The 13,214-nt window shown below is 44.1% G+C and overlaps 1 protein-coding gene across 1 annotated transcript in view; it reads right to left on the reverse strand.

Moving 5' to 3' along the window:
• DNAH11 (dynein axonemal heavy chain 11) overlaps positions 1-13,214 on the reverse strand; it is a 3,642,058-nt gene that overhangs the window by 2,311,582 nt on the left and 1,317,262 nt on the right. Inside the window, exon 22 of the mRNA XM_078663510.1 lies at positions 9,206-9,364. Within this exon, the coding sequence (XP_078519636.1) occupies positions 9,206-9,364 (159 nt within the window). The remainder of the gene's footprint in view (positions 1-9,205; positions 9,365-13,214) is intronic.

A 13,214-nucleotide genomic window follows, 5' to 3' on the forward strand; every position in this document is an offset into this window, starting at 1 on the left:
GAGGCTGTGTAGATGGAACCAGTTAAACACAGCCCCAAGGCAACCTCTGATGCTCTCCCCATCAAACTCAGCACCTTTCCCTCAAGTGAAAAGGAGCTGCGTGTCATCGGCGTATGACAGGATCTGGGCTCCAAAGGACTTCGCCAATGCCGCCAGAGGGGTCATAAAGATGTTAAACAGGGTCGGGCTCAATATCGACCCCTGCGGGACCCCGACCTCCAGTGGCGGCACCGCAGCAGAAAAAGGAGGAGCCCATACCGTCTGACTCCGACCAGCCAGGAAGGAGCGGAACCAGCTGAACACCGTCCCCGGTACACCGATCTCCCTGAGTCTTACTAGGAGACCCTCGTGGGGGACGGTGTCAAATGCCGCTGATAGATCTAACATAACCAACATGGCTTTACCTCCAGAGTCCAACACTTCCTTGATGATTTTGGTAACTTCCAGCAACGCCGTCTCGGTACTAAAGTTAGCCCGAAAACCGGACTGCGAGCTGTGGAGAAGATTATTAGTCTCCAAGAAGTTAGAGAGAGAAGTCTGTACATGTTTCTCCACTACTTTAGCAAGAGCGGGTAGAAGAGAGATCGGCCTATAGTTCGCAAACCCCTCCGGGTCCAGATTGGGCTTCTTAAGCAGTGGGATGACAAATGCCTGCTTCCAGACTGCAGGAACCACCCCCGTGCTGATAGACAAATTCAGCACCGGGTTGATGACAGGATTCAGCACTGCCGCCATTCTGGCCAACAATTTAGCTGGACAAGGGTCCATAGGGGAGCCGGACTTTAGTTTGGACAATATGTCCAGAGAAACCGCAGTGGAGAGTAAAGGAAATTCAGAGAAGGTATGGGCCAAATCTATTGGTGAGTCCAATACCGTACTGACGCAGGGCGGTGCCACTGCCCCACATGCCAGAAAGGAGGCCTGGATGGACTTGATTTTATTCGTAAAGAAGTTAGCCAAGGAAGTTACCCAGGACTCCGAATGAAGACCGGATGGAATACTGGATTTAGGAGAAGTAAATTCCCTAACTATTGAAAAAATCTCCTTACTGGTATTGGCAGCAGCCTCAATTCTTTTAGAGAAGTAAGCTTTCTTAACCGACAAAATGTCACGATGATAGCTTTTAATGGCCGCCCTATATGTCTCCTTAGCCAAGGAATCATACTGGCGCCGCCAGGCTCTCTCTGCCACCTTACATTGCCGCCGCGCCAATGCCAACGAGTCGGAGAACCAGGGGGCCGAGGATCGGCTAACAGACTTACGTGGAGGCATTATGGGAGCCAGTTCATCTAGTCTATCCGTGAGCCACGTCTGCAGAGAGTCCAAGTCCCTCTCCAGATTACCAGACAATGCACACGGGTAGCGTACACAAGCCTCGGCCATCATCTCAACGGAGACGCGATGGAAGGCCCACGGGGCCTGGCAGAACCGACTAGGGATGCTACTCCCTGGCTTGCTGCTGCCCCAGATATAAAAGTTGATTAACAAATGATCAGACCAGAGCACATGTGTATGGGAGACAATATCGACCGGCATGGTGGAGAACACTTGGTCGAGTGTATGACCTTTATTATGCGTAGAAACAGAGAGGTAAGGAACAAGACCAAGGGGGAGAGTGACATCCCGGACCTTAATAGAATCCACATCCGTCCCAACATCCATATGGATATTGAAATCCCCCAGTACTATGCAATGTTCGACCTTCAGACACAGCGACGAGCCCAGGCCTGCAGCTCTTCAAAGAAAGAGCCAGAAGGCCCTGGAGGTCTGTAAATCAAAAGGCCAGTGCACGACTGGTGAGGGGACAAAGCTATAGAGAAAGCAAGGGACTCACAGCCCGAAATGACATCGGTGGACAGGATGGAACAAGTGACGGTTCTCTTTACCACAATCGCGACTCCCCCACCCCTGCCTGTGACCCTATCCTGCCTGAAAATCACATAGTTGGGCGGGATCGCAGTAGCAATATCAGGGTTAGAGCCTTCCCCGAGCCATGTCTCTGTTAGAAAAAGGCCCAGCGGTTCCTTAGTCACCAGAAGCTCATGAATATCCAGGGCATGTTTACACAGAGATCTGGTGTTTAGCAGAAAGAAGGAATACCTAATGGGTCGCGGACAAAGAGCTGAAACAGGAGCTTTCCCCGGACGCCATCCACAGCCCGGGCAGCGGCGCTTGTCGTTAGCCCACCCCGGAAATACCGGGCAACAAAAACTAGCCTTTTTCCTCAAGGAAAGCAGCGTGGCTGCTGAATATGTCAGCATCATGCTGCCAGCATATAAGACCCAAATGCCGAGCCCTGCCCGTCCGCTCCCGTCCGCTTCCGGGACGTTGACGGGCGTAGATGGGCTATCCTTCGGCGCTCCTTAGGAGCTCCTTAGGCACGCCCGCAGGCGCGCACCGCTGCGCGAAGGTAAGAGGCTCTAATTTTAAGCCGTCTCCTCCCAGAGCAAGCGCACCACTGGTCCGCCGACCAGCGTGCCTGGCTCCCTCCCAAGATGGCCACTCCCCAAACACTCCTCCTGGAAATGGATAAGGATGTATGAGTTTGAATCAAGACCACACTGCCTTTTTTATTTGATGCACTGATAATTAAAAGAACCAGCGTCTGATTTCCGAACAGAGTTTTGGGCACCGGCAAGCATTCTATTACAGATGAAGCACCAGGGCAGCAATGCTGTAGCACAATACAAGAAGTCCTCAAAGCAGAATGGAGGGGGCAGAATGGCCAGTGACTATGCTCCCAGAACCACCATGCCAGAAGGACCCTCCACAGGCAAATCCTTTTCCCCCATATACAATGTATTTTCCGTGTGGAAATTAACTCTGGGAGTAGTTTGCGAAGTAGCGCTACGCGTAGCTACGCGAAGTGCACTTCGCACTAAGCGAGCTACGCGTAGCACTACGCGAACTGCGTAGTACCCTGTTCGCACTGTGCAAGATGCCGTTTTCAATGATTCCACAGTGCAGACAAGCATCCAGCACTGTGCATTCATTGAAAATGGCATCTTGCACAGCGCGAGCTGTAGTTTTCTGCCGCTCGAGTAGATTTTTACTCGAGCAGCAGCTTTGTTAACGCGGACTAGCATACGGGACCACTCGCAATGAGAAACCTGACATCCCTGCGTTAAGAGTCTCGCCAGGAGGTTTATTTTCCACGCTCGCGATCGGCAATTTGATGTTGCTAATCGCAAACGAGGAAAAAGTCTTGCCGGGATGTCATTTTGCTTGCTCGCGGTCGCCAACTTGTTGTTGAGAACCGCGAGCAAGCAAAAAATGACCGCTGCAGTACGCTACATGTTTGCACTGTGCTACGTGCAATTCGCATAGTGCGAAGTAGCAGAAACTTCGCAAACTACGCAAGCGTAGCGTAGTGCTTTACCCAGAGTTAGTGGAAATGCGACCTAAACACAGCAAAATTAGTATATTAGCACATTTAATCTAGGTCATAATTCACAGTCAGTCTCTGTAGATTTCTGTGTTCTTAGATGTCACTAATGTCGGTGGGAAATATTCATTGTGTGCTTATTTTTCCCAGTTGTAAGACAGGTCTATGTTTGAGGATGTGGGTGTTTACTGGAGACCGTCAGTGAATTGGGCAATCAAAATAGTATGAAAACCCATAACATAAGTCATAGCGTTGGTGATGCCTTATATAAGACTACATACATTATTAAACATACATCTACACAACCAGAGAACAACTATTACTGAAAGTGCAGGAAAAGCCTATATTTTTTAAGACTTGCCAATAACTAGAACTATTAAATACACAGAAATAGACCTTAGAACATTAGCTTCTGGCTTCGTTCGGTCAGCCCTCTCCATTTCCTATTGCCTAATTGAAGTGCCCTTTACTCTTTGGATCAGCCTACAGCATTTTTTTTGCCATTTTCTATTTTTCATTCATTGGTGATGGCCAATAGTTCTCCTCTAATTTGCCCTTCACAGCTGTTTCTTTTCTATCATTCTTTCTGCTCAGATAGCTTTAGAGGCTACTGTGCACACCTGCCTGTCCACTAGGAATCGGTGTGAGGGATGAGGTATGATGTCTCCAGGTATTCTAGGAAGCAGCACTGCAGCTTGCTATCTGGCCCGCTGTCACAACGTATCGCCCAAGATGGATCCACCATGGTACACCCAGGGATGGAGTTGGAGGCCTCATCAGTAGAAGCAATTAGAAAAGCCACCAAGCAGTTTATCACTGTAAGACATTGGATTATTATTTGGGGTGGGTGTCAAACCATATCAAGAAATAATCACAACTGCTGTTTGGGTGAAATCCAAAAGTCACTAAATTAACCTGAGGACAACCATCTGGTCGCAATTGCACAGAGCAGACTGGCTAAACCTGGGGCAATGTATAAAATATTTATGCAGTACTAAAATATCAAAATGCCAAACAATAAAAATCCCAAACTGAATTAGAAAACAGAGCACTAAAACTTACACCAAATGGCAAACCTTCAATAGGGAAACAGGAGATATGAATTTTCAAAGTCTTAGATGAATATATACCAAAAAACACAAAGCTGTAGTGGTAGTAAAGGCTGCCATAGATCGGGATCTACAAAAGATTTTAGGCTGGCTGAGATGGAACCTTGGACAGATTAAACAAATATATTGGTCCCACTGAAGCTTGTTATTAGCATTGATCATCTTTTGTGTGGTAGTACCCAGAATTAAACACTACTATTGGGCTGCAGCACTCATTGTGCCACCCACTCAGGTAGCACTGTAAAACATATCTCCGAGCCTGCCACTGCAGACAGGGAGTACAGTTTTAAAAAGCCATGTCAACCAGTGAAGTCTGGTGGTGTGAAGTCCTTGGCTTTCCAGGAGCCCTGTAGTTTAAGGGGATTTTGGAGGACTGATTTGTTCACAGTGGTAAGTGTCATGTGAGGCACTCCAAGGAACAAAGTATGTCTTGCTTGCCTAGTGTAAAGGATCAGGGAGACTCATGGATAACAGTGATTCCTTCTGCCTTCATATGTGAGCAGTAACAATGCTGTATGCTGTACCCCATGAAAAAGACACCTAAGATGGGGGAGAATACAGGGGGAGCCATGTTCTGCAATGAAGAGTGAGTTAACCTTGTGATAGGTGACAATTATATATTATATATTTATATATACAATAGTAAATTGTAAAAGTAGCTACATAGACAGTCTGATAGTAGTAAAAACTCTAAATGACCCATATCATGTCACATTCCTCCTTCTTAACTGCTAATGAGAGATTGCATACAGACTTATTCACTAAATCTCATCCCCTTGATGAAATCACAGCTGATTGAATCCTCACAACCAGTGCTTAATCTGTGTATCCCACCAGAACACAATTTACGACATTTAAGTAAAATAGATAAACCTTGGCATGGAGAAGCTGTAATTAATCGTTGTCATCTACTACAGTAGATCATTTATCATCTACTACAGTGTTTCCTAAATGTTTGAGAACCATGACCTAATTTTTTAGAACGTTTGTGACCCACCTTGCTTTAGTAGCATGAGGCATGGAAGATCGTTTACTGTAACAAAAGCAATTTGTGTAAACATCACAACCTTGACTACACCCTTCAATATCATACTGTGGCAAAGATACTGCTCTCTCCATAAAAGTGAGCAATTTTCAGGATGAGGTGCTGGCCTGTGGCTTCTCTGCAGTAAAATCAGAAGGCTTCTGAAACATCTTGGATTTGAAGGCAGCGTTTTTTACTGATTGTGAAAAATAGTCTTCGTCAGCAAAGTATGGGGTAGGGCCTCATATCAATTATTGCAGTTCCATACAGCACAAACATGACACAACAGCATTGGAGTGCTTTACAGGAGTACAAGATTACATCATGCAAGTTCAGATACATTTTATTTTAAGCATTTCAAATTAATTGATTTGCCCAGCTCTAGCCATTAAACCACATAGTATTTCTCAATGTATGTGTGATACAGAAGATCATATCGAAGTGGCATCATTTTGTATGATCATGTAAACAAGCACATTCTCTGTTGAAATGGCTTAGTGGAGTAAAACAAACTGCAGCAACAAATACTTAAAGGTTCACCCAGAGTTTTGCTTGGAATACTTGCCAGTGTTTGTTTTGAAACTGGACCTAGGGACATAGTTCAGCACCTTTGCAGTAGTGCACAAACAGGGCTAATCACTTTAAAATATTACTTACATCTAGACCAAGACTTTTGCGACTCTCCACAAATCAGCTCTTGAACCACCAGTGGGTTGCGGCCTTCAGTTTGGGAAAAGTTGATCTGCTACATCTTCCTTGGGGACTTTAATCTCCAGTGGGGCGAGAATAAATAACTGCTTCTTCAATTGTTTCCATTTTCTTATTCCAGGACTACCTCACTCAATTAAACACAACATACACGAAAAGAAAAAGGTGCTACTATAGATTTCCTCCTCAACAATGAAGGAAATATTAAGACTCGTGCAAAAAATCCTGAATAAAAGAGTATAAAACAATACGCTTATTGCATAACATCCTAAAGGTCTTTATTGAGGTGAAGGAAAATAACTTTCCCTCAACCCCCCATAAAACCTCAGAGTTTTAAACACCGTTGCTCCAAAAGCTATTGTCTCATGGCCCTCCTTCTAAGAAGTTATCATAATAAGAACTCAATGAAACTGCCAAAACCAAACACTCATTGCAGTTTTCAGAACCTACATCAAAGATACTCTTAAAGGAATTAGCTCCTCAATTACTATCTACTGAGTCAAACTTTTTAAATATTCCACTGCTCAGAAAAAGTCCCAACAGTCATGGGATGGACCCTTATACATCTGAATCAGTTTCACCTAGTCTCTGATCTCCAGTAGCTTGCCAAAGTCCTAGAGAGCTGCATGCAGACCCAGCTAACACCGCTCAAGAAAAACAAACTTCTATATGATCTCTGATCCGGATCCAGGTCAGGTGGCAGCACGGAGACAACAATTTTAAAAATACTTGATGAGTCTCCCTGCATTCTAGATAAAGGAGACAAATTATTCCTAGTCTTCCTTGAGTTATTTACTACCAACGACGTGACAAAAAACACTCTTTCTACTAAACATGCTCACTTAGACAATGAAGGCTAAGAGTTTGAATTTAGCTCTATCTCATCATACATCAATAACATGGCTCAACCGATCAAAGAAGCAATCTCTCTCTAGGTCTACTTTGAACCAGCAAGTGGTTCCACACAGTTCTAGCCACTCTCTTTAATCTTTACATGGAGCCACAGGCCTCAGATCCCAACAAGTCGTGGATTTTGTACCAGTTTTAGGCAAATTACACTCTGCTCTATTTGAAAATATCCAACACTAAGGATATTTAATTAATTGCCAAAGTCATAAGGGACATTCAAGCCGGAATGTCATTTAAACCACTCTATATAGAGTTCTCCATCTGATTTCCCTATTCCGATTTAAACACAGTTTATCTTGCTTATGGTTCTAGACTGTAGCCTTTCGATCACAGAGTCTTCCATAGCACTAATTCTAATTCTCACCCTACAATCACACAATAACGAAATGGCAAAAGGGTGCAATTTCAACATGAACTTATTCAAGTAATCAAACTTTTTTCCAGAGACCTACTTCTAATATAATCTCTGAGGCAGTCAAGGCCTACTATGGAAATTCCCTTTTTCAGGTATTCCATTCCTAAGCTGGCATTTGCTCCCCTCAAAGAAGGTATGCAAGCAGCTATCAGGCGGGCCAAGGTCGCTCTTATGTTTCTCCACTTCGCACAAGGTCTGATGTCACTGAAATGACTCCCCATAGGAGCATTTTTAGACAATCCAGCTTTACACATGTATAGCCTATTTCTGGGAAGACCAATTACCTTGCCCTGGATATAACCAACTCTGTGTTCGACGATTTCTCGTTCGGCAATTTCTCCAAGCAGTGACAACCTCCTCCTTGAGATTCAAAAAGCAAAAAGAAAACCTCTAAAGTAATCTTTTTCTTAAAGTGCACTCAGACTATGAAACTCCATCAGCTCAGGCATTAGGACCATTCTGTCCTCCGTTGTTTTGACAAAATAATTTAAAACTTGATATTTTGCTACCACTCTCAACTGTAAACGAATTCTTTATCGATGCTCTGACTTTAATACATAGTCTGACTGGGCAATGTTTTATTGCAGTTTATTTACTTAGCTCACACTAATAGTACATCTTATATTTTTGAATTCTGCAGGTGCACTGCATTTGATTACCATATATTAACTATTACTCTAGATTGTTTGCCTGAAAATGGCCTATAAAAGGTGCTGTGTCAACGATTGGGTCTTGTTAACGCTATAATAAAAGCCCTAATAAATAAATACAAAATATTTAGGGGATGAAATGCTTCAACATGATGAAGAAAAATTGCACCGACTTGTCTGCATGCTCAATTTATTTTTGGATAATCAGCTTTTCAAATTTGGGGCTACATGTAGGTAATTTAGATTTACCGATTCGAAAATACCGAATTTTACCGATTCGGTATTTTCGAATCGGTAAATGCAATGTAGGTAATTATTCGATAAAAAATACCGAATCGGTAAGATTCGGTATTTACCGAATCGGTATTTACCGATTCTGTATTTTTTATTCATTCCTATGGGCCTGGAGGCCCATAGGAATGAATGTCAATTAACAATCGATAAATACCGATTCGGTAAAATTGGAAAAAAGTCAAGGGTGGCAGGGTGTCACTTTGACACCCTGCTGCACCCCTGATTAGTGCTTGTGTGCACATGTGGCACACATACATGGTGTCTGTCACATGGCACAGGTGTAAATGCACATATTTGCATTTACATAGGAATTCGTTATTTACCACCAACTAACAGTTGGTGGTAAATAACGAATCCTTAAAGCCCAGAAGCACTGTTGAAAGTGCTTCCTACATCTCAATTACCGATTCTGTAAATACCGAATCGGTAAATGATGATTCGGTAAATACCTATTCGTTATTTACCGAATCAGTAAAAAAGCCTCCTACATCTCAAAAGTCTATTACCGGTCGGTAACGGCCAAAATCGGCCGTTACCGACCTGTAATGGCCTGCCTACATCTAGCCCCTAGTCTTGCGTTTAGAACACTGCACATTACATACATGAGTCTATTAATTCACATTTGGAATAACAGATGCCTTCGTTTAGACATATGCAGCTGTAAAGTGCACAACTAATTCGACATCTTCGAAGGGTAAGAAACGGTCTTACCCGGACATGTGTAATGATATCCCATAATCCTTTGAGCAATTGTATTTCTTTGCGGCACCGCTGTGTTTGTTTGTGATCTGGAACAGCTACTTCGAAGAGATTAGCAGATTCTTGCAATTGCACCATTTCTTGCTCTAGTGCCACAAGTTGCTGGTTACCCTGAAGAGGTGGAAACAAGAACAGGTTGGGAAAAGAAGCCTAATTCATACTGTTATTCCAACCTGACAATAAATCCCACTAATTTAGGCCAGGGTGCACATGTGTGTGATGGAATTGCTGTTAACATTGTTGAAAATATGTTACCCTTAGATTTCCTCAATATAAGAAAGATTTATTTTTTTAAGTGTCAAACGTAAACATAGCTATTTATTGCAAGATTAACAATATGCTTGTCTAACATCTATATGCTTATGTTTCTGGTTACATGTTGTTCGTTAAACAGAACCCAGGCAGCTAATAAGATAATATATGCTGTAAATTATTTAAAATAAATTAAAGTAATTCATACATTATTGACATCCAGAAAGTAAAAATATCAGATTCTTTCATACCCAGTAATATCCAATTCAACTTTTGTTTGTCAGTATCACTCACTCATTGATGTTATGTCTAACTTCGTATCGGGATATTTCGAGAGATTTTAATCGAAACACAATTTGAACATTAAGGGCACTGAGAAATGACCACTGATGAAAAACACGAGAAACCATTTAAATGTCATCTAAGACCATATTGCGAGTAGGGTCCAGCTCTATCCCAAGAGAAATTCCACTGGGCAATTAACACGTTTTCTTAGGTTCGAAACGAGCATCTTGTACAAACAATTGCATCTCACCACACATTTCCTCCTGCTCAAGGCAGATGGGGAAGAGCGCATGGAAAGGTGTGTGGAACTGGGACCACAACCAGTAAATCCAGGTCCCACATTACCCTCCATTTGTGGGGCCAGAACTTGTGATGCCTGGTGGGGGATACCAGCTGCTAACCTGCCCAGTTATCTCCTTCTCTTATTAGCGGGCATATCGTAATGAGGCCCCTTAATATCTCCTGATATAAAATAAAGAATATTGTCTGGTTACTATCCATTCTCTATTACACTGAAAGATCAAAATACAGGATTAATTGTTAGGACTAGTGCATGAAACACTCAAAGTTTAAAAGATAGTACAAAGCTTTAGCAAAATGATTAAACGATAACTTTACAAAGAAAATGATTATATGGGAAGGCCTGCTTACTTACTCTGGTATGAACTGAAGGTAGCTTTGGGAAAAAATGTATTTGCTGCACTTCTTCGACTGGATCGCCTGTCACATTTGACACAGCCCACCACTCTCTCGCTAAGCTATGTTCACAGGCTCCCCCTTTGGGCTACAATCTTAATTTTAAAGCTGCATTAAATTCAAACGGTAGCAGCAATATATATACACCACATGCACATGCATTGACCACAGCAAACTAGCCCTCCATGTTCCTTGTCAGCTTTCCCTTTGCAAAGCACTATTCTTTCATGACGCCCTGCATTGCCCAGAGAGCAATGCATGGCATTGGTCCATCCTACATACCAAGTAAAACATCAAAGATACTGATAAAATTAACCTTTGCTCTAAAAGAACACCCTTACTGGCAATAGAAGTCACAGTTCAGAGGAACCATATTCTCCTGCAAACAGCACCATTATGGAATTTCAATCAAAGACAAGAAACCTCTAAGAAGTCCTGTCATTTAAACAGGTCTTAAAAACGTGGCACCCTCTGCAAAAGATGATTTAGGATTGCATCAAGAAAAAAATAACCATTTTGCCACACAACAGATAAATAGGCTCATCAAACTCAAGACCAGAGTCAAACACTTTACACTGGATTATTAACACATTTCATCATGCACCACTATCTACCACCCATTTGCTTGACTTTATGACTCGGCATTAATAATCATTTTTAGGTACACAATAAAATCAAGCTGCTGCTCATCACGCATCTCTGCAAATCACTCCTCTCTCTGACATACTTCAAACACACCCTTCCAGCCATAAATAACAATGCTATTAAGTTGAATCATTCTGCCTTCCACTGCTCTTCGCTCAACCGAAAGTGCAGTAACGTGATAGACCTGGCATCCTTTGTGAGGTTCTTCAGACATGCTGTTTTTGATGACTTCGTTTTTTGTTGGCCTTAGGAGTAAGCGCACCTTACCACTGCTAACTAGTTCTAAATGGTTTGTGTTTTCTCCTTAACACAGGGTAGAATTGGATACGACCGAATTGGCCTATTTAATTTACGTTTAAGTCCCTAGAACTGTGGCACTACCTATGCTCAGGGCCTGCAAATTGAATGATACTAGTGGACCTGCAGCACTAATTGTGCTGTGAACTTAAGTAGCACTTTAAACATGGCAGCTCAGGCCTGCCATTGCACACCTCTGGTGATCACCTTACTTACTGGGGGACTGGTCTCCTTTAAAGTGAGCTTAAGGTTCCTGAGCATGGGCTTGGCAAAACATGTGTGTCGGGGGTCCCACAGTCCTATAGGGTTTTCTAATGGAGCGGGCAGGACATCTGGGGCAGGACATGGCCTTTTACAGGTTTGTGCCCCACTTTTAGTGACTCCATACGAGGAGGACCTCAGATGCTTTCTGTAGGTCATGTCCTACCTGCCAGGCCAGGGGCAAGTCAGAAGCCAAAGGCAAGGCTCCCCTGCAACCATTTCCTGTCATTGCCACAACACGCGGACAGCGACATTGTCAGAACTCTGGACCCCAGGACTGCCATGGGCAACAGTTTCATCCTGGTCTTGTTGGACCATGCCACTCAGTACCCGGAGGCTATCCCTCTAAACACGTAGACTAACCCAGGAGTGGCTAGGGCACTTATGTGGGTATTTACCAGTGGGGGAATCCCCATGTAGGTGGTGTCAGACAGTGGTACCAACTTCATGTCGGCATACACGGGGGTCATGCGAAAAGCGTGTGGGGTAACCTACAAGTTGTCCACTCCTTACCACCCCCAACCCAAAGGGCTTGTTGAGAGGTTCTTGGGTCTGTCAGAGCCCTCAGGATGGGAGTGGGGTGTCCTCCCACCATGCCTATTGCTTGTGTACCGGGAGGTGACCCAGAAGTAGGCTGGCTATAGCCCCTCTGAGCTGCTGTATGGGAACACCTCAGTCAAGTGAAGGAGGGGTAGGATCAAGCTCCCAAGAAGGCCCCACAGGATGTGGTCAGCTACATTCTAGCGATATGTATCAAGATGAAGCACCTCTGAAGCAAGCTAAGTCAGCCAGCAGGTCATGAAAGATTGCTGCGACCAGAAGGCCACTCTGGTCGGGTTTCAGATTGGCCAAATAGGGTGGGTGATGGAGCCTTTGGAGCCCCACACCCTGCAATACCTTTAAGCTGTGCCCTAGGAGGTAAAGGAGTGCAAGAGTGAGGTCACATACTTAGTGGACCTCAAAACTCCCAGGAACCCTTTAAGGGTTTTGCACTTCAATCGCCTCAAACTCCACTTTCAGAGGTCTGAGTAACCACTAACCAGGCCACAGATGATGGGGTGGGAGAGTAGCGTGAGGTTCTCTCCAACCACCTTTCTTCCATGGAGCAGGATGGGTCAGTGGAGAGTGACAGCCTCTCCCGTACCCTGACCGTAGAACAACAGAGAGACTGCTGCTAATTGTTGGGGCAGTTTGTCTCTCTATTCTCCCTTACCCTAGGTCTCAATACATGGTATACCCATGGTGTAATCACTGGGGACAGCACACCTGTGAAGAGTGAAATCCACCGATGGTCTGATAAAGTGAAAGCTAGCATCAAGAAGGAAGTCTCCAAGATGCTGTAGTTAGGGATGATTGAGTCCTCGAACAGCCCTTGGTCGAACACAGTGGTGTTGATCCCCAAGGCTGCCCCTGCAGGTGTCACCCCAGAACTTAGGGTCTGTGTGGATTACCAGGGGCTCAGTGCAGGCACCCCATCCCGAGCGGATGAGCTCATTTACCGGTTAAGAGCTGCCAAGATCCTCAA

The sequence above is a fragment of the Lissotriton helveticus genome, chromosome 10 (genome assembly GCF_964261635.1).
Source record: "Lissotriton helveticus chromosome 10, aLisHel1.1, whole genome shotgun sequence".
Classification (NCBI taxonomy): domain Eukaryota; kingdom Metazoa; phylum Chordata; class Amphibia; order Caudata; family Salamandridae; genus Lissotriton; species Lissotriton helveticus.